The 20,170-nt window shown below is 45.7% G+C and overlaps 1 protein-coding gene across 2 annotated transcripts in view; it reads left to right on the top strand.

Moving 5' to 3' along the window:
• LOC129844862 (paxillin-like) overlaps positions 1-20,170 on the top strand; it is a 45,696-nt gene that overhangs the window by 20,601 nt on the left and 4,925 nt on the right. For both annotated transcript variants that reach the window (XM_055913033.1, XM_055913025.1), the window contains exons 2-10: positions 1,205-1,395; positions 1,729-1,781; positions 1,891-2,021; positions 2,212-2,407; positions 2,959-3,097; positions 17,224-17,382; positions 18,032-18,205; positions 19,235-19,316; positions 19,476-19,624. In XM_055913033.1, coding sequence (XP_055769008.1) covers positions 1,205-1,395; positions 1,729-1,781; positions 1,891-2,021; positions 2,212-2,407; positions 2,959-3,097; positions 17,224-17,382; positions 18,032-18,205; positions 19,235-19,316; positions 19,476-19,624 — 1,274 coding nt within the window. The remainder of the gene's footprint in view (positions 1-1,204; positions 1,396-1,728; positions 1,782-1,890; positions 2,022-2,211; positions 2,408-2,958; positions 3,098-17,223; positions 17,383-18,031; positions 18,206-19,234; positions 19,317-19,475; positions 19,625-20,170) is intronic.

Raw genomic sequence — 20,170 nt, forward strand, 5'->3', positions numbered from 1 at the left:
GTAATGTTTCAGTCATCTTATCAGTTGTTTGGTTCATTGTGGCAGTGTATTGTTGACTTCTTATAGTTTAGGTGCATATCATTCACAGTTCATTTATGGATGGGCTTTTGTTTGTTTTTCTGATTTAATGTTCTGACTGAAGCAGAGTCTACTTAAGACAGTAGGGTAAGTATTATTAGTGAAGAAGGGGGATTGCATTGCACACAGTTTCACACACTTGTGATATCAGAGGCATCGATTTAAGACATTAAGAGAAGTGATCACCATGTAGGGACATGGGTGTGTAACAGTAGAGAAGGTTTACAGAGTGGGTGTGGATGATGTCGTCTTCCTCAAGTTCTTTTCAATGCCCACAAACTGTCTGGGAGGCTAATTGGCTTGCCGTTTTGTTACCTCTGATATAATGGCTGCATTTAGAGGGGAGCTGGGGATGTGTGGTGTTGAATCCCAAATTGGGGTTGGTCTATTTTTCCAAGGCATTGAACAGGCATGATCTAGATGAACCAATCAAAGGTGGAAAGCAACAATTGGTTGGCCGTGAATACAACCTGGGCAGTAGGCTTACTCCTTAGATTAAGGTATACTTAAAATGATTCACGAAATGTTTATAAGTAGTATATAAACTGTTTATTAATAGTTTGTTTAAAGGGTGCCTTAATGTAAAGCGTTACCATAAATCCTTAATAAAGTCAACATTTTAATGTTAAGTTACCAAAGCTTTCACGTGTCGCCACTGTTCACTTCACACTCTATTCTTGGCAGTGGAACTCTGGGAGCAGCAGAGTGAGTGAGTGAAGCAGTGTAAGTGTACTACAGCAGGGTAAATGAGTAACCAAAGGAGTGGTGCTGAGTGGTGACATAGTCCAGATGATTCAGTGAAGTGGATTACTTACTAGTCTGCTGCAATGGCTGAATGTTACTCCCACAACAATTAAGTTTGAAACTTCAGTAGATTAGTGGTTTACTGTCCTGCACAACATTGTGGTACATTAGATGATGGGAGATCTAGGGACAGGATAGCCTACGTTTTAAAATGAAACCTCTCCTTGAGAGATGCAATCAAACAAGCAAAGGGGATTTCCCAATGTGGAGTGTTGTCAATCTTGTCAGTGATTTTCTGTTTACGCCAGGTCAACTCTTGGTTTTAAGATTGCCACTTGCTGCGTTTAAAAAAAAAAATGGATCTTACTCTCTATGTTCTTAGATGCTTTGCTGGCGGACTTGGAGTCGACAACCTCCCACATCTCCAAGCGGCCGGTGTTTCTGCCGGACGAGACGCCCTACTCTTTCCCCACGGCAGGACCGGCCTCGCCCCCTGTACCCCAACCTCCCTCTGCTGAGGCCCTGAACGGAACCGCCCTCGACCCCCTAGAATCCACCCGCTCATCCACACAGGTACATACTCATATACACCTTTGTGTGCCCATACAGTACATACCCAAAAGGCAGGTGTGGTTCAGGCTTTTGTTCAAGTAAGTTACATACCTGGTTCAACTAATAAAGTATTGGTGAAGACTATGAATGGATGATCAAAAGCCTGTATCCACATGACCCTTTGACGGTACAGTTGAACACCCCTGACATACACTCATTTACCACATGAGCCATCTAGACCAATCACATACTGCACTTCTAAATGTGTGTCTTAACTCTATTTCTTGAACTGCATTGTTGGTTAAGGGCTTGTATGTAAGCAATAGATTTTGATTTGTACCTACCCTTTCTTAGTCCTACAGCAGTAGCTCCCCCTTACCCCAAAGTGAAGACGACCACGTCTACAGGTAATAATGCTAATAATAACAATACACTTTTGTTTGTGTAGTGTCGCAAGACAAAATGAACATCAGATGTCTGTTACTGATGTTTGTGTCTCTCTGTTGGTTTCTGCAGCTTCCCCAACAAGCAAAAGAGTGCAGAGGCTGCCATGAGCTCCTTCCTGGGCAGCAACTTGTCGGAGTTGGACCGGCTGCTTCTGGAGCTCAACGCTGTGCAACACAACACGCCCTCCTTCCCGACTGAGGGTACGCTATACCATTATGACTGTATCCCAAATGGCACCCTATTTCCTAAATAGTGCACTGCTTTTGACCAGGGCTCACGGGTCCAAAACCCTTTTTGGTACATAAAGCACTTAGCAGGCACTTTGTCTGTGTTGTTGAAACTAAGGGAATACTGTATGTAAAGATGTATTTTTCTCCATCTGTGTTGCAGAGGAGACAGCCCCGCCCCTCCCCTCTAGCAGCACCACCCACTATGTGCAGGAGAACGGGGTTTCGGGGGCCGGCAAGGTGCCTCCCCCCACCATGGAGAAACCCAAGCGCAGCGTGGCCACCAGGGTCATTGAAGATGTGCGCCCCAGCGTTGAGAGCCTTCTGGACGAGCTAGAAAGTTCTGTGCCCTCCCCCATGTAAGTATTAAGGCGTCCTTGTGCTTCCCAGTTTGAGCATATATTATGACGACATTTTGTGATGTTTTTGTTCATTTTGGTCTTCGGCAAGGGTTTTTCCATCTGTTCGTGGACACACAAAAAAACGTCACAAAATGACGCCCCTTCGTCAGTGATTAATCAGCAGTAGGGATTCTTTAATTCAGTTTTTATCATTTCACTTGAGAAATACTGCACCAACCTTAGATGTAAAATTGCACGACTAAGATCTCCTTGACAAAAACGTCAAAATTAATGACAGATTTCTTGAGTTATGTTAGATTAATTCGGACTATTTTGTGAAAGTGTATACTGGCTGCGTCATCTCTAGATGGATAAATTGTACTATTGCCGTAAAAACGTTCCTATCCCCAGAAATGGGGGACAATTGACAGCAAAGCAGTAACACTACACCTCAAGTTCCGGAAGACCGTTTAATCTTGCACACTGGTTGTGCTATTCTCCTTTGTGTTTCTCATGTTTGACTGTGGTCATTTATGGCCTAATGTTTGTTGTTTTTATTTGATTTCTAGCCCCACCCCCTTGGTGGAGTTTACGGAGGGGGGGGAGGAGACGCCCTCCCAGCTGCAGGCCAGAATCTCTGCCTCCTCCGCCACGCGGGAGCTCGACGAGCTCATGGCCTCGCTGTCCGACTTCAAAGTCCAGAGCAATGTAAGTTTCACAGAAATATTATTTTTACCAGGATGTGTCTATATGTGTATGTATATACAGTACCAGTCAAAAGTTTGGACACACCTACTCATTCAAAGGTTTCATAGACATCAAAACTATGAAAATAACACACATGGAATCATGTAGTAACCAAAAAAGTGTTAAACAAATCAAAATATATTTCAGATTTTAGATTCTTCAAAGTAGCCACCCTTTGCCTTGATGACAGCTTTGCACACTCTTGTCATTCTCTCAACCAGCTTCACCTGGAATGCTTTTCCAACAGTCTTAAAGGAGTTCCCACGTGTGCTGAGCACTTGTTGGCTACTCTGCGTCTCACAAAGACAAGACGGTTGGAACCAAAAATCTCAAATTTGGACTTATCAGACCAAAATACAGATTTCCACCGGTCTAATGTACATTGCTCCTTTTTCTTGGCCCAAGAAAGTCTCTTCTTATTATTGGTGTCCTTTAGTAGTGGTTTCTTAGCAGGAATTTGACCATGAAGGCCTCATTTCACCATGAAGGTCTCCTCTGAACAGTTGATGTTGAGATGTGTCTGTTACTTGAACTCTGTGAGGCATTTATTTGGGTCGAAATTTCAAATCAAATCCAAGTTTATTTTTTTCACGTGCGCCGAATACAACAGGTGTAGACCTTACAGTGAAATGCTTATTTACAGGTTCTAGCCAACAGTGCAAAGGTGTTAGGTGAACAATAGGTAAGTAAAGAAATAAAACAACAGTAAAAAGACAGGCTATAAAAGTAGCGAGGCTACATACAGACAGCGGTTAGTCAGGCTGATTGAGGTAGTATGTACATGTAGATATGGTGAAAGTAACTATGCATTTTCGATGAACAGAGAGTAGCAGTAGCGTAAAAGAGGGGTTGGCGGGTGGTGGGTGGCAGGACACAATGCAGATAGCCCGGTTAGCCAATGTGCGGGAGCACTGGTTGGTCGGCCCAATTGAGGTAGTATGTACATGAATGTATAGTTAAAGTGACTATGCATATATGATAAACAGAGAATAGCAGCAGCGTAAAAAGAGGGGTTGTGGGGGCACACAATGCAAATAGTCCGGGTAGCCATTTGATTACCTGTTCAGGAGTCTTATGGCTTGGGGGTAAAAACTGTTGAGAAGCCTTTTTGTCCTACACTTGGCACTCCGGTACCGCTTGCCAAGCGGTAGTAGAGAGAACAGTTTATGACTGGCTGGGGTCTTTGACAATTTTTAGGGCCTTCCTCTGATACCGCCTGGTGTAGAGGTCCTGGATGGCAGGCAGCTTAGCCCCAGTGATGTACTGGGCCGTAAACACTACCCTCAGTAGTGCCTTGCGGTCAGAGGCCGAGTAATTGCCGTACCAGGCAGTGATGCAACCAGTCAGGATGTTCTCGATGGTGAAGCTGTAGAACCTTTTGAGGATCTGAGGACGCATGCCAAATCCTTTTAGTTTCCTGAGGGGGATTAGGCTTTGTAGTGTCCTCTTCACGACCGTCTTGGTGTGTTTGGCCCATTCTAGTTTGTTGTTGATATGGACACCAAAGAACTTGAAGCTCTCAACCTGCTCCACTACAGCCCCGTCGATGAGAATGGGGGCGTGCTCGGTCCTCCTTTTCCTTTAGTCCACAATCATCTCCTTAGTCTTGGTTACGTTGAGGGATAGGTTGTTATTCTGGCACCACCCGGCCAGGTCTCTGACCTCCTCCCTATAGGTTTTCTCGTCGTTGTCTGTGATCAGGCCTACCACTGTTGTGTCGTATACAAACTTAATGATGGTGCTGGAGTCGTGCTTGGCCATGCAGTCGTGGGTGAACAGGGAGTACAGGAAGGGACTGAGCACGCACCCCTGTGGAGCTCCAGAGTTGAGGATCAGCTTGGCAGATGTGTTGCTACCTACCCTCACCACCTGGGGTCGGCCCGTCAGGAAGTCCAGGGTCCAGTTGCAGAGGGAGATGTTTAGTCCCATGATCCTTAGCTTAGTGATGAGCTTTGAGGGTACTATGGTGTTGAGCGCTGAGCTGTAGTCAATGAGTAGCATTCTCACATAAGTGTTCCTTTTGTCCAGGTGGGAAAGGGCAGTGTGGAGTGCAATAGAGATTGCATCATCATCATCATCATCATCATCATCATAAGCCAGCAGCATACCACCCTGCATACCACTGCTGGCTTGCTTCTGAAGCTAATCAGGGTTGGTCCTGGTCAGTCCCTGGATGGGAGACCAGATGCTGCTGGAAGTGGTGTTGGAGGGCCAGTAGGAGGCACTCTTTCCTCTGGTCTAAAAAAATATCCCAATGCCCCAGGGCAGTGATTGGGGACACTGCCCTGTGTAGGGTGCCGTCTTTCGGATGGGACGTTAAACGGGTGTCCTGACTCTCTGAGGTCATTAAAGATCCCATTGCACTTATCGTAAGAGTAGGGGTGTTAACCCCGGTGTCCTGGCTAAATTCCCAATCTGGCCCTCAAACCATCATGGTCACCTAATAATCCCCAGTTTACAATTGGCTCATTCATCCCCCTCCTCTCCCCTGTAACTATTCCCCAGGTCGTTGCTGCAAATGAGAACGTGTTCTCAGTCAACTTACCTGGTAAAATAACGGTAAAATAAAAAATAAATAAATAAAAATCTGTGGATCTGTTTGGGCGGAATGCAAATTGGAGTGGGTCTAGGGTTTCTGGGATAATGGTATTGATGTGAGCCATGACCAACCTTTCAAAGCACTTCATGGCTACGGACGTGAGTGCTACGGGTCTGTAGTCATTTAATCAGGTATCCTTTGTGTTCTTGGGCACAGGGACTATGGTGGTCAGCTTGAAACATGTTGGTATTACAGACTCAAACAGGGACATGTTGATAATGTCAGTGAAGACACCTGCCAGTTGGTCAGCACATGCCCGGAGCACACGTCCTGGTAATGCGTCTGGCCCCGCACCCTTGTATATGTTGATCTGTTTAAAGGTCTTACGTTGGCTACGGAGAGCGTGATCACACAGTCATCCGGAATAGCTAATGCTCTCATGCATGCCTCAGTGTTGCTTGCCTCGAAGCGAGCATAGAAGTAATTTAGCTCGTCTGGTAGGCTCGTGTCACTGGGCAACTCGCAGCTGTGCTTCCCTTTGTAGGCTGTAATAGTTTGCAAGCCCTGTCACATAAGACGAGCGTCGGAGTCGGTGTAGTATGACTCAATCTTAGCCCTGTATTGACGCTTTGCCTGTTTGATGGTTCGTTGGAGGGCATAGCAGGATTTCTTGTAAGCTTCCGGGTTAGAGTCCCGCACCTTGAAAGCGGCAGCTCTACCCTTTAGCTCAGTGCGAATTTTGCCTGTAATCTATGGCTTCTGGTTGGGGTATGTACGTACAGTCACTGTGGGGACGACATCCTCAATGCACTTATTGAGAAAGTACGTGACTGATGTGGTGTACCCCTCAATGCCATCGGAAGAATCCCGTAACACGTTCCAGTCTGTGCTAGCAAAACAGTCCTGTAGTTTAGCATCTGCTTCATCTGACCACTTTTTTATAACTAAGTCACTGGTGCTTCCTGCTTTGAGTTTTGCTTGTAAGCAGGCATCAGGAGGATAGAGTTGTGGTCGGATTTATTTGTGGAGTACAGGTGATCTAGAATTTTTTCCCCTCTGGTTGCACATTTAACATGTTGATGAAACTCTAGGCAAGTAGTGTGGCCTGCAATTTATCACAATATACTCTACTTCAGGCGAGCAAAATCTAGAGACTTCCTTAGATTTCGTGCACCAGCTGTTGTTTACAAATATGCACAGACTGCCTCCCCTCGTCTTACCGGAGTGTGCTGTTCTATCTTGCCGGTGCAGCGTATATCCTGCTAGCTGAATATCCATGTCGTCATTCAGCCACGATTCCGTGAAACATAGGATACTACAGTTTTTTATATCCCGTTGGTAGGATATTCGTAATCATACCTCGTCTAATTTATTGTCGAATGATTGTACATTGGTGAGTAGTATTGACGGTAACGACAGCTTTCCCAGTTGCCTTCTCCGGGTCCTGACCAGGCAACCAGCTCTTTGTCCTCTGTACCTGCGTCGCTTCCTCTTGCAAATAACGGGGATGTCGGCCCTGTGGGGTGTTTGGTGAATGTCTTGTGCGTCGTCCTTGTTGTATAAAAATCTTTGTCTAATCCGAGGTGAGTGATCGCTGTCCTGATATCCAGAAGCTCTTTTTTGCCGTAAGATACGGTGGCAGAAACATGTACAAAATAAGTTACAAATAACGCTAAAAAAACACATAATAGCACAATTGGTTGGGCGCCCGTAAAACTGCAGCCATTTCTTCTGGCTGGTAACTTATCCTCTACAGCAGAGGCAACTCTGGGTCTTCCTTTCCTGAGGCAGTCCTCATGAGGGCCAGTTTCATCATAGCGCTTGATGGTTTTTGCGACTGCACTTGAAGAAACTTTCAAAGTATTGACATTTTCCGGACTGACTGACCTTCATGTCTTAAACTGATGATGGACTGTCATTTCTATTTGCTTATTTGAGCTGTTCTTGCCATAATATGGACTTTTACCAAATAGGGCTATTTTCTGTATACCACCCCTACCTTGTCACAAAACAACTGATTGGCTCAAACACATTAAGAAGGAAGGAAATTCCACCTATTAACATTTTAACAAGGCACACCTGTTAATTGAAATGCATTCCAGTTGACTACCCCATGAAGCTGGTTGAGAGAATGCCAAGAGTGTGCAAAGCTGTCATAAAGGCAAAGGGTGGCTACTTTGAAGAATCTCAAATATAAAATATATTTTTATTTCTTGTGTCACTTTTTTGGTTACTACATGATTCCATATGTGTTAATACATAGTTTTGTTGTCTTCACTATTATTCTACAATGTGGAAAGTAGTAAAAATAAAGAAAAACCCTTGAATGAGTAGGTGTGTCCAAACTTTTGACTGGTGCTGTATGTGCGTATGTACAGTACTAGTCAAAAGTTTGGACACACCTACTTATTCAACGGTGTAGAGATGGATAGGAAAGAGAGGTAGGCAGATGCAGATGGGTGAAGGGACAAACTGTAGGGTGAAATGTGCAGTCAAATGAATGGTGCATGTGTTGCTTTTTAAAGGTTGGTTGTATATTGATTTTTAGCATGGATGTGGGGTTCTTCACACAGGTAGATTGCTGTAGTGTTGCTGTGGTCTAGACTCTAATGTACATTCGGTCAGGCATTTCCTACCATTTACCTTATTGATCCCACAATACAACAATTTATGTACACTGTGATGCAATGAGTGTGGAATGTGAATTATTTGTATATCCATCACTGTGATATATATAAGGCCAATTTTCACACAGCTTTATTGAGGAAGTTGTCATGATTCATTTGCCATGGTGCATGTCTGCCGCTGTGGCAACTTCCCTTTTCTACCTCTCCTCAAACCATTTCCCCTTTTTTTCTCCCTGTCTTCTATTATTGTTTCTGTGCTGCCCATCCTCCAGTCTGGTTCTCAGTTGTCTGTCAATATGAATACCCTCCTGATCAGTCAAGGATCAGAACCTGCCTCCTTGGAGACTAAGTCACCTGCAGCCCCTGCTTCCCCAGTAGTTGTAACCAGAGACCCAACTGGGCCTGGTGAACTGCAGCTGGAGCCCCCCAGTGACACGTCCCCCTCCTGTAACCCTGTTCCTTTAGAACTCCACATAGATGAAGGTGCCTGCTCTGGCCTTCCCTCCTCCACCCCCCTCTCAGCTGCTTCAGCCTCCTCCGTTTTGTTGGCCTCGTCCCAGAGCCTCCAGTACACCCAGATTCACACACAGCTGGAAGGAGTTACTGATCCCAGAGTGAGAACTACACTGACCTCCCACATGGAGTCCCTCACTGTGGTCTCTAACACCACAAGCCACACTTTGCCAAAGACCCACTATCCTTCTGTTGCCCCCGTTGTAAAGTACAACAGTCCTGCAGTGGATACAAAGACCACCAAGATGCCTAGTCCAGTAACTGTTGCCAAGACCCCTAGTCTGGTACCTTTTGCCAAGACCCTTAGTCCCATGACTCTTGTCAAGACCCCTAGTCCTATAACTGTTGCCAAGACTCTTGGTCCAGTTATGGTTGCTAAGAGCCCCAGTCCTGTTCCGATTCCTAAAAGCCTCAGTCCTCTTCCAGTTGCCAAGAGCCCCCGTCCAGTTCTGGTTGCTAAGAGCCCCATTCCTGTTAGTGTTGCTAAGAGTCCCACTTCTAAAATGATCACCCTTCCTCAGTCAGCCTCCATTGATCCATCTTCCCCACTGAAGGAGAAGCATCCAGAAACACCTGCTGCTCAGCTAGCAGAGCCCCCTACTGCATGTCCTGACTTGGGGATAACATGGCCATGTCGGGAGCCCTTGCTGGAGGACACGCTTGACAGATTGCTTTCCTTCGACTTTACCCTGCCAGAGGGAGAAGTGGAGCATGCCAAGAAGACCCATCAGGACAAAGAGGAGCTTTATGCCATGGCAGGAGACAAGGAAAGGACTTGGGAGGACAAGGAAAGTATTAACCCAAGGCACAGCACGTCCCTGGACGGGCGCGAGGGGACAATTAACCTCCTTAACAAGGCCAGCTGGATGGACGACTGTTTGACCCCCTCGACGTGCCCAGGAACCCCCGAGACCACCCTGGACCTGCCCCTGAACCAGCCTTCGGCCGTGGAGAGGCTGTCCACCTCGGGCCAAGTACGATGCTCCCTTCCAACAGACCACACACCCGCAACAACGCTCTCCCAAAATATGCTGGCACGTGAGATTAAAGGCTCTAAGACACCGTATGGTTTATCTTTTATTAGGCCAAGTTTGAGGCCAAATCCCCACTTTGACACATTTCATCTTTCCCATGTATCCTGGCACTGGTGGTGTCACACACTGATAGGTGTAACGGAGCCAGTAACATACAGAGATGATAATGATCAATAATATATATGATGCCATTGGATTTTTATCTGAGGATGGCTCATTCTAGCCTGGTGGAATCAGTCTGATTGCTAAATTCACCATCCTTTTTCACTTCACTTATATGTCTGGGATTTCTCATCTTCGAGTCTGTGTCTGTAATGGGGCATTATTCAAAACTAACTTGTCAGCGATTGGATCACCTTCAACCAATCAGAGGATTGCCTAATTCAAAGCAAAGTTTGACTGAATTGTTTTTTGTCCTAAACCCACCCACTGTTTCTGAGAGGATGCTGATTGGACCGTCAATTTTCTGGCTTATTCCAAATGCCCATCTTTTGGATTAAGCCACGATCAGACTGTGTCCACTAGGCTCATTCAAATTCAATTTAGCTCTGTTACAGTATGTCAGTTATTATCAAGTTGAAGTGATTGAGATGGGCTCTTATTTTGGGAGAGTGACTCACATGAACACAACATGAGGACACAAGGACTTGAATATATAGGGCATCTTGTCAAAGTTTTACCTGAGAAGGGATGCATGGAATTTGTATTTTCTGCCTTGTGTAGAATGTTGGCTATTGTGAACTTCACAAGGATATACAGTGCCTTCGGAAAGTATTCAAACCCCTTGACTTTTTCCAAATGTTATGTTACAGCCTTATTCTAAAATTGATTAAATTGTTTTTTTCTCATCAATCTACACACAATACCCCATAATGACAAAGCACAAACAGGTTTTTAGAAATTTTAGCTAATTTGTCAAATAAAATAAAATAAATATCACATTTACATAGGTATTGAGATCCTTTACTCAGTACTTTGTTGAAGCACCTTTGGCAGTGATTGCAGCCTCAAGTCTTCTTGGGTGTCATACAAGCTTTGCACACCTGTATTTGGGGAGTTTCTCCCATTCTTCTCTGCAGATCCTCTAAAACTCTGTCAAGTTGCATGGGGAGCGTTGCTGCACAGCTATTTTCAGATCTCTCCAGAGATGTTCGATAGGGTTCAAGTCCGGGCTCTGGCTGGGCCACTCAAGGACGTTCAGAGACTTGTCCCTAAGCCATTCCTTCGTTTTCTTGGCTGTGTGCTGTGGGTCATTGTCCTGTTGGAAGGTGAATATTCGCCCCATTCTGAGGTCCTGAGCGCTCTGGGGCAGGTTTTCATCAAGGATCTCTCTGTACTTTGCTCTGTTCATCTTTGCCTCGATCCTGACCAGTCTCCCAGTCCCTGCCGCTGAAAAACATCCCCACAGCAACTGTGTTCTTGGGGACCTTCAATGCTGCAGAAATTTTTTGGTACCCTTCCTCAGATCTGTGCCTCGACACAATCTTGTCTTGAAGCTCTACGGACAATTCCTTCAACCTCATGGATGGGTTTTTGCTCTGACATGCACTGTCAACTGTAGGACCTTATATAGACAGGTGTGTGCCTTTCCAAATCATGTCCAATCAATTGAATTTACCACAGGTGGACTCCTATCAAGTTGTAGAGACATCTCAAGGATGATCAATGGAAACAGGATGCACCTGAGCTCAATTTCGAGTCTCAAAGCAAAGGGTCTGAATACTTATGTAAATAAGATATTTCAAAAATAAAAATATGTATATTTGCAAAAATGTCAAAAAATCTGTTAAAGCTTTTTCATTATGGTCAAGGGGGTTAACTGCCTACCGTGGTCCATGTGGAAATGTCCGCTGTGTGTTGTTTATGGCTCTATTGCACGTCTCAACTTGCAGTTGTCACTTGGAGTGATGCAATCCTTCACCGCACTGTTGTGTGTAGCTTGCCACCTCATGTCAATATGCTGGATTATATGCCTCCTAATATATTATATATGCTATTTAGCAGAGGAGGTCCTGCTACAGAGGACCTCCTCAAGTCACCATACATGTACACTAACACACTTGGGGCTGTATTTTCAACAAACCTAACTCAATGGTCAATCTTAGCGCTGGCGGTAGCGCTATAGGTTTGGGAGTGTGTCAGAAATATTTTAGTTATTTTCACAACCGGAATTATGGGTGCAGTAGCTGGCGATGGCAAAAGGGCTGGGTTTTGATGAATAAACAAGTTGTAGGTATGTCAAGGCATGTCACTGGCCAATCAGAACATGCTCCATGGCTAAATATTTCTTCAAGTTCTGTATTTACGATCTTTTATGTTTTGTGTTGTCATCAACTCCAATTCGAATGTTAGTCCGTTATAGCCTAGTTTGTTAAATAAATCAAATCAAATTTTATTTGTCACATGCGCAGAATACAACAGGTATAGACCTTACAATGAAATGCTTACTTACAAGCCCTTAACCAACAATGCAGAATTAGTTTTTTTAAAGAAAGAAAAGTAACAAATCCTTACAAGGCACCCAGATCTCCTTCCGCGATATCTCCATCTCTTTCTCTTGCGAATGACGGGGATGAGGCCCTCGTCGGGTGTCTGGAGTAAATCCCTCTCGTCCGACTCATTAAAGAAAAATTATTTGTCCAGTTCAAGGTCAGTAATCGCTGTTCTGATGTCCAGAAGCTCTTTTCGGACATAAGAGACGGTAGCAGCAACATTATGTACAAAATAAGTTACAAACAATGCGAAAAAACAAACAAAATAGCATGGTTGGTTAAGAGCCCATAAAACGCAGCCATCCCCCTCTGGCGCCATTATCTAGGTTTGGCGTAGCCTACAGAAACAAAATAACAAAATGTATGTAGGCCTATTCCATCTTTGCTAAATATGTTGAAGATGTTTGCAGTCCACATTGTATGAAGCCTAATTGTATGGCTTCAATTTGGAAATATATTGTTAAATATAACATTCACACTGGCTAGGCCTACTGTAAATTGCATTATGTCTGAGCCATAGACATGCCAAATGTTGTTAATAAGTTAGATTAAATTCGCTATTGATACGGCTTATAATCAAAATCTAGACAAAACGAAACCGCAGCTTCGTCCAAAATAATAACGGGAGCTAAAATAATGATAAATGGGATGTCTACTCACTATTTTTGCTGCTCCCAAACTTGATCATTTAATAAAGTTTTGGTGATTTCATATTTATTTCAACGCAGTCTTATGAGCGAAATCCTTTATTGACAGGCTGCTATTTGGCGAATGCATTGGTCCGCTGTTGATATGGCCGTATAGGAGGACTGAATAGTATAGATGAGCGTGTCTTTGGTAATCGTACGAGGTGCACTCTTTGAAAATGGGCATGGATAACCTACTTGAACAAGCGAAATTAATTATGCAGGTGTGTAGATTGTGAATCATAAAAAAGCATGAAGGCAAAAAAACTCATATTTTAAGGCACTCTCAGTAGGCCATTTAAAACCTCTTTATTCATAGGCGACTTGGTTAATGCATGGCCAGGATAAAAATACACACTTATCCGAAGCTGCTAAACCAGCCTTGATTAAGGGGAAGGTAGGCTATGCATGTTCTTTTATAAAATGAAATGAAATGGGAGGGAAATCAATACTTTTTTAATGTTTCTAAATATGAGATTCACTGGCGCAAAAGGCACATTTCTCGTTCCATAGGGACTGTGCGTCATGGCTGGATAGGCTGTGCTTCCACTCTCCAAATCCATGCGTTTCCATTAAGACCTGCTTTTGGTGGGTCTTAACATTTCCCTTCAGCGCTGCATGAAATTGTCACCTTTGCTCTTGTTTTTAAGAACACACCTCAAATATTGCCACCCATCTCAGCGAGCTGATGTTAGACAGGTAAAATCCCGAACCTGGTGTAAAGGTTGGAAAATGCCAATTTTTACATGACGAAATTGCAAACTAACATGTGTTTGACACTTGTGCCTCCTTAGCGGCAGCCGAAAATAGAGCCTGTGGTGTTAAGGAAGAATAATTTGATTTGATTTGACCGTGTTACCGCTTCTTCCAGGTGACTTGAAGAAGGTCTGTATTTGCACCATGTTGTCTCACTACGGGTGTTCCACAGGGCTAGGTACTACACACATTCTCTGTGCACATGTTTGGGTGGAGAAGGGACAAACCTAAAACATGCGAGTGGAGCAGAGAGGGTTTATATGGGCCTGTGGAACCAAGTTTTAGAATCTGTTTTCAAGGACATTAGCTACTTCTCTACAGTGACATTACTACAAGAATCTAAGACCATCGGTTTTGCTGCTTGCATTTTACGCCTGCCTGTGTATTGCATGAGCATTAGAGTTCTAGTCGTTGTTTTGCACATCGTGTATTTTACATTTACATTTTAGTCATTATCTTATCCAGAGTGACTTACAGTAGCATTTAGGATTAAGTGCCTTGCTCAAGGATCACATCAACAGATTTTTCATCTAATCAGCTCGGGGTTCAAACCAGTGGCCGTTTGGTTATTGGCCCAAAGCTGTTAACCGCTAGGCTACCTGCTGCCCTGTATGTTTTTGCGCTGAGAAGAATGGACGTTTGCTAAGTGTTTTCAATCACCCAGCATGCTTACACGTGTGAAATAGACTGCCTCGGAAAAGAGTGTAATGGAATGGAGTCGAGTGGAGTGCCGTTTGACTTTTGCGATCAGCCGGCCTGGCCTGAAGGATTGTGCTTCCTGGTGTTTTATGCCTGGCTCTGCAGCATCCCCGATATGTGCGTCATCATGGGAGGTATGGGGAAGCACCACCATGCCCCCCCCCCCCCCCCCCCCCCTCTTACTTCATTCTACCCAACTCTGTAGCTCAAGTCGGTTATCCGCCGCACCAAAGAGACGCCCAACGTGCACCCCATGTACCGAGACGGGCATGTGTTAAGGCGTAAACTGGGTCCTGTCATCTTCACCAAGAGCAGTTCCCAGGACTGTCTCATCGCAGAGCTGCAGGGCAAGCTGGGAATCGAACGCGCCGTTGAGCGCCGACGCAAGAAGCAGTCAGACGACTGGCTCACTGAGGGGGTCATCGTCATGAACAACCCGCAGCGCATGCGGGAAGCCAGGGCCTCGCCGGTGGTGGACAAGGTACAGAGATGTGGCCGGAGCCAGTGCTAAGTCATCTCATTTGGCCAAATTTGGACCGACTAGTTGTTGAGCATTACAGCACCTTCCAGTAGCGTGTTCCTTGATTAGTGCTGTTATTCTAGAGTAACGTTATCAAGGCAATGTTCTATACCACACAGATGGACTATGACTAGCGAACAGTTTCTCAACCGTATTCTTCTGTAACCACTTGTTGATGTTGTTTTGCTCCACCTGAGGCTTTCTATTTCCTGTGGTTTCATTTCACTCATTTTTGATGTCTCTCTCTTGCTCTCTGTCTCTTCCCACACCCAGATCGTCATCCCTCCTGACTCGCCTGTCCCTCAGAGAAAAGTCATCCCCCCTCCGCAGTCCCCCCCGGCGCCCAAAAAGCAAACCCCTGTCAAGCAGACCCCTCCGCCCCTGCCTCCTCCCCCACCCCCCTCGCGCCCTCCCAGGGTACCCACCCCTCCCCCGTCATGCACCCCTTCCCCCCCACCTGTGGAGCATCAGCCCACCCCTCCCTGGATGCCGACCCCCAGAGAGCCCACCCCTCCATCCAGGGAACCTGCCCCGCCCAAAAACCCCAGCCCCCCGCCCAAGTCTGTCACCCCGCCCCCTCCGCCCAAGGTCTTTGTGTCTGTTGGCTGCCAGACTGAGTACGATCCCATCTTCCCACCAATGGAGGCATGGAACACTGAATCCACCCTGTTCGTTTATCCTTCTGTTTTCTCTATTTCTCCCGTTCTCTCTTTGGCCTATTCTGCCTCTCACCTCTTTCTTTTCTCACTATCACCAACTTTATTCTCTATATCGTGGTTTGTATTGAGTCCTCTGTCTGAGTGGACATGTGTTGTCAAAACCAAAACTCTTCACTGTGAGTGTGTGTGTGGAGAAAACAGATGTATTTTGGGCCCTATCTCTAGCCACTTCTCCACCAAGAGTCTAGGAGAGGGGTTGTGATAAGGAAGGAGCTCTTTAAGGATGTGTGAAATCCATTCTGTAGAGATGAAAGAGTATGACATCCAGGCTGGCGAGTGAACCGTCTCGGTTTTTGGAGAATGGCGCCCGGCGGCGCCAACTTGGGCCATGTCGTTCCTTGAAATCAGTATCGGGTGGTTGGTGGGGAACAGACATCATGGCTCTCTCCTTGATATTACAGCCACGCTGTCCTGATTCCTGTCATGTCGCTGGAATGGTTCCCACCTCCCAAAGGACTTGCCTCCACCATAGGCATTTCAGACCTAACGTTTGACTGTTTAACTTGCCAAGCCCTTTTGACCAAGCCCAAATCTGAACAGGTTGAAATAACTTGACTCGTGATTTAGCTGACTGCATAGTGTTCTGTTAAGACACTGTTATTATATGCCACTATTTCTCTTCATATCTAATATCATATTCGACCTACCCCTTTCTCAATAACAAACACATCAAGGTCCAAGCCAAGTTGGTATTTGATTTTACTCCAGATGGAAGGGTGGCTGTTTAGTGAGGGTTGCCTTTCGTCAGTGAAATTTGCCTGTACGTGACTGTTAGTCCCTGTGTGCGTGCGTGTGTGCGTTTATGTGTGTGTGCACGTTTTTTGTAAGCAGTAGGCCCACTGACAGGCTATTTTTTCCCTCTGTGGAATTTGACTGGGTCAGGAAGCTCCAATGACCAAACCATTTGAGAAGTGTAGTTCCCTCCCACCTTGCTTCTGCCCATCAACAACGCACAGACAATCAATAGGCTCTATAGGTAGCTAATAAGCAGAGTTACTCTTGGAGACAGTAGTCAGATTGAAGTTTCCCAGGGTTGGACTGCAGTGCTTTATGTAATGTCAGCTTTTATGCGATGAGCCGAACATGTTCTTTCTAGCCTGGCATGCATGCCGGCGGCATTCTCCATTTCAGCCATTAAAAAGACTGATTTCTGTGGCACGTCACATAAGCCCAGGGAGAGTGTGTTCTGTTTCGTCAAGATTAATTACTGTTGTGTCTATGAAGACTCAGTTAAATTCAAGAGGCTTGATCCCAGGGGAGCAATTACGTTCAGATGTAATCAGCAGAGTTGTTGAAGAGTGACTCTTCTACGCTTTAATTGGGTTGTGTGTGATTTGAGCAGAACATGAGTTGGGAAGGGATCTCTATTGGTGGAACTGTGTTGTTTGCATGTGTACGTTTCTACATGCGAGTGTTAGTGTGTCTGCGTATTGTCTGCGTGTCTGTTTCTGTGCGTCTGTTTCTTTCTCTGACATGTCTGTCTGTGTGTGACCCGTCCACAGATTCTGGCCCAGGGGAAGAGCTTGCCCACGGCTCCCCCCAAACAGGCCAACAAGCTGGACAACATGCTGGGAAGCCTCCAGTCAGACCTCCATAAACTGGGCGTCCAGACCGTGGCCAAGGGAGTGTGTGGGGCCTGCAACAAGCCCATAGTTGGACAGGTGACCTTACGCGCACGCACGCACGCACACACACACACACACACACACACACACACACACACACACAGGCCATATTCACACACTTACATGCACCCTTTACTGTGCTTATTACATACATTTTTGGGTCCCCGTTGAATTTATTCCTAGATCCATTTTGACTGCTCGCGGTCAATACCACAGTAGGTGTGAATAATGTACTCATGATTAGATTGAGCTGCCTACATAGCTCGCATGGTTTGCATTCCTCCATATAATCAATGTTTGCTGGTAATGGAAATAAGGTTAAGTACTTTGTCCACCATACGAAGGTCACTGTTCCACAGTGAGGGCTGAATCTGAACTGGAGATATGCACCATTAACCGGTGGAAATCAATCATACATTGATGTCAATGGGACATTGGCATAGTCATACGCACATCTCTGATAAGGATTCACCCATGGGGCCCGTATTCATAAAGACTCCTAGTTGGAGCGCTGATCCGGGATCAGGGGTCTTTTAGATCCTAATGATTACGTTTACATGCACAGGGGGTACCTGATCCTACTCTGAGGCGGTTTATGAATGCGTTTCCAGATTCACAAAATCTTAGGTTAAGGCTCCTGGTTTAGATTTGTGATGCGTCTGTCTTGTGCCCTCCCTGTGCCCAGGTGGTGACCGCCATGGGGCGCACGTGGCACCCGGAGCACTTTGTGTGTACCCACTGTCAGGAGGAGATCGGTTCCAGGAACTTCTTTGAGCGGGACGGAGCGCCGTACTGTGAGAAGGACTACCACAACCTGTTCTCCCCACGCTGCCACTACTGTAACGGACCTATCCTGGACGTTAGTATTACACACACACACACACACACACACACACACACACACACACACTGGTGCTGCTACTACTGCAACAGACCTATGCTGGACGTCAGTATTACACACATACACACACACATACACACACATTATGCCACCTTGAATCCCACAGACCCAGCTTTGAGCCATTCTTCTCCACCCGTCATCTCTGTTTCTGTCTCACTCCACACGTCAACACTCACTCATATTCTTGCTCTGACACACTGCAGCATGTGTATGAGTCACTGCACACATGAACACACACGTGCATGCGCACACACGCACACGCACACACACACACACACACTGCCTGGGGTGAGGCACCACAGCAGAAGGGGAGAGCGACTGGACTTTAGCCTCGGGATATGTCAGATTAGTCCCGGTGGAGACAAGCTTCCTCATTGGTCCAGGGTTGTGTATTCATATAACTCCTTTATCTCTCCTTTCTTTCTATTTCTCTCTCTCTTCACGCTGCTATGTCCACACTAGACACACTGCTCTATACTACTGTCGTCAGCCTCGCTAGTGCTGCCATCTGCTGGATATAAAATAAATGGGCAAAAGGCCTAAAACCTTGATTTTAGGAATTCAATCTGCTGCTAACTGGCCTCGGAAACTGCAACAGCAGTGACTAGGGTCTGGGATTAAAGACTGACTCTCTTGTTAGCTTTGAAAAGGGGGAAAAAATTGTTCCAGGGAGGCACCTCTTCGGGTGATTTGCAGGCAAAAGCTTTGCGGTGGTTTTAGTGAAGGTAGTTGATGCAAACTAGCCACTTGCGAAATGAACTCATTAAAAATGACCTTAATGATCTCCATCTTGCTAGCTACTATTTTGTGTCCGGGGGTAGCAACAAGCAGATAAGACAGCGACGTGGTTCCTCTATCATAGCTTTCAGCTGGATTCACCTGGTCAGTCTATGTCATGGAAAAGGCAGGTGTTCTTAATGGCTTGTATACTCGGTGTATGCTAACTGCATCTAGGGAAAAATATTGAGCTTTTTTTGCCCCCTACAGAAAGTGGTGACGGCACTGGACAGGAACTGGCATCCAGAACACTTCTTCTGTGCTCAGTGTGGAGCTTTCTTTGGTCCAGAGGGTAAGCTATCTCTCTCCCCTTCTCTCTCTCTCCTCTCCTCTTCTCTGTTCTTCTATCTTTCTCTCTTCTTTTGCTCTCTGTCTCCTCTTCTTCTCTTCTCCTCTCCATTTTTCTCTCTGTCGTCTTAAGGCGGTGTCCTTCTCTGCCCGTCCTCCACAGGCTTCCATGAGAAGGATGGGAAGGCGTACTGTCGGAAGGACTACTTTGACATGTTTGCACCCAAATGTGGAGGCTGTGCCCGTGCCATTCTGGAGAACTACATATCAGCCCTCAACTCCCTCTGGCACCCTGAGTGCTTCGTCTGCAGAGTAAGTGGGTGTATGCTGTGGTGTTATTCTAAGCGTATTATCCCGCATCTACATATGGTGAGACATACAGGTAACGGCCAAATAAATGAAATGCCAACATAGTGACTTAATAGGGCGTTAGGCCACCACCAGCCGCCGGCTTCAATGCGCCTTGACATAGATTCTACAAGTGTCTGGAACTCTATTGGAGGGATGTGACACCATTCTTCCACGAGAAATTCCATCATTTGTTGTTTTGTTGATGGTGGCGCCGCTCCAGAATCTTCCATAAGCTTTCAATGGGGTTGAGATCTGGTGACTGAGACGGCCATGGCATATGATTTACATAGTTTTCATGCTCATCAAACCATTTAGTGACTGCTCGTGCCCTGTGGATGGGGGCGTTGTCATCCTGGAAGAGGCCACTCCTATCAGGATAGAAATGATTCACCATAGATTGAAGGTGATCACTCATAATGGCTGTGTGTTATTGGCATTTACCTTGCCCTCTAAGGGGTTGAGCAGACCTAAACCATGTCCGAAAAATGCACTCCACCCCATAACAGA

This window comes from Salvelinus fontinalis, chromosome 3 (assembly GCF_029448725.1).
Source record: "Salvelinus fontinalis isolate EN_2023a chromosome 3, ASM2944872v1, whole genome shotgun sequence".
In the NCBI taxonomy this organism is placed as follows: domain Eukaryota; kingdom Metazoa; phylum Chordata; class Actinopteri; order Salmoniformes; family Salmonidae; genus Salvelinus; species Salvelinus fontinalis.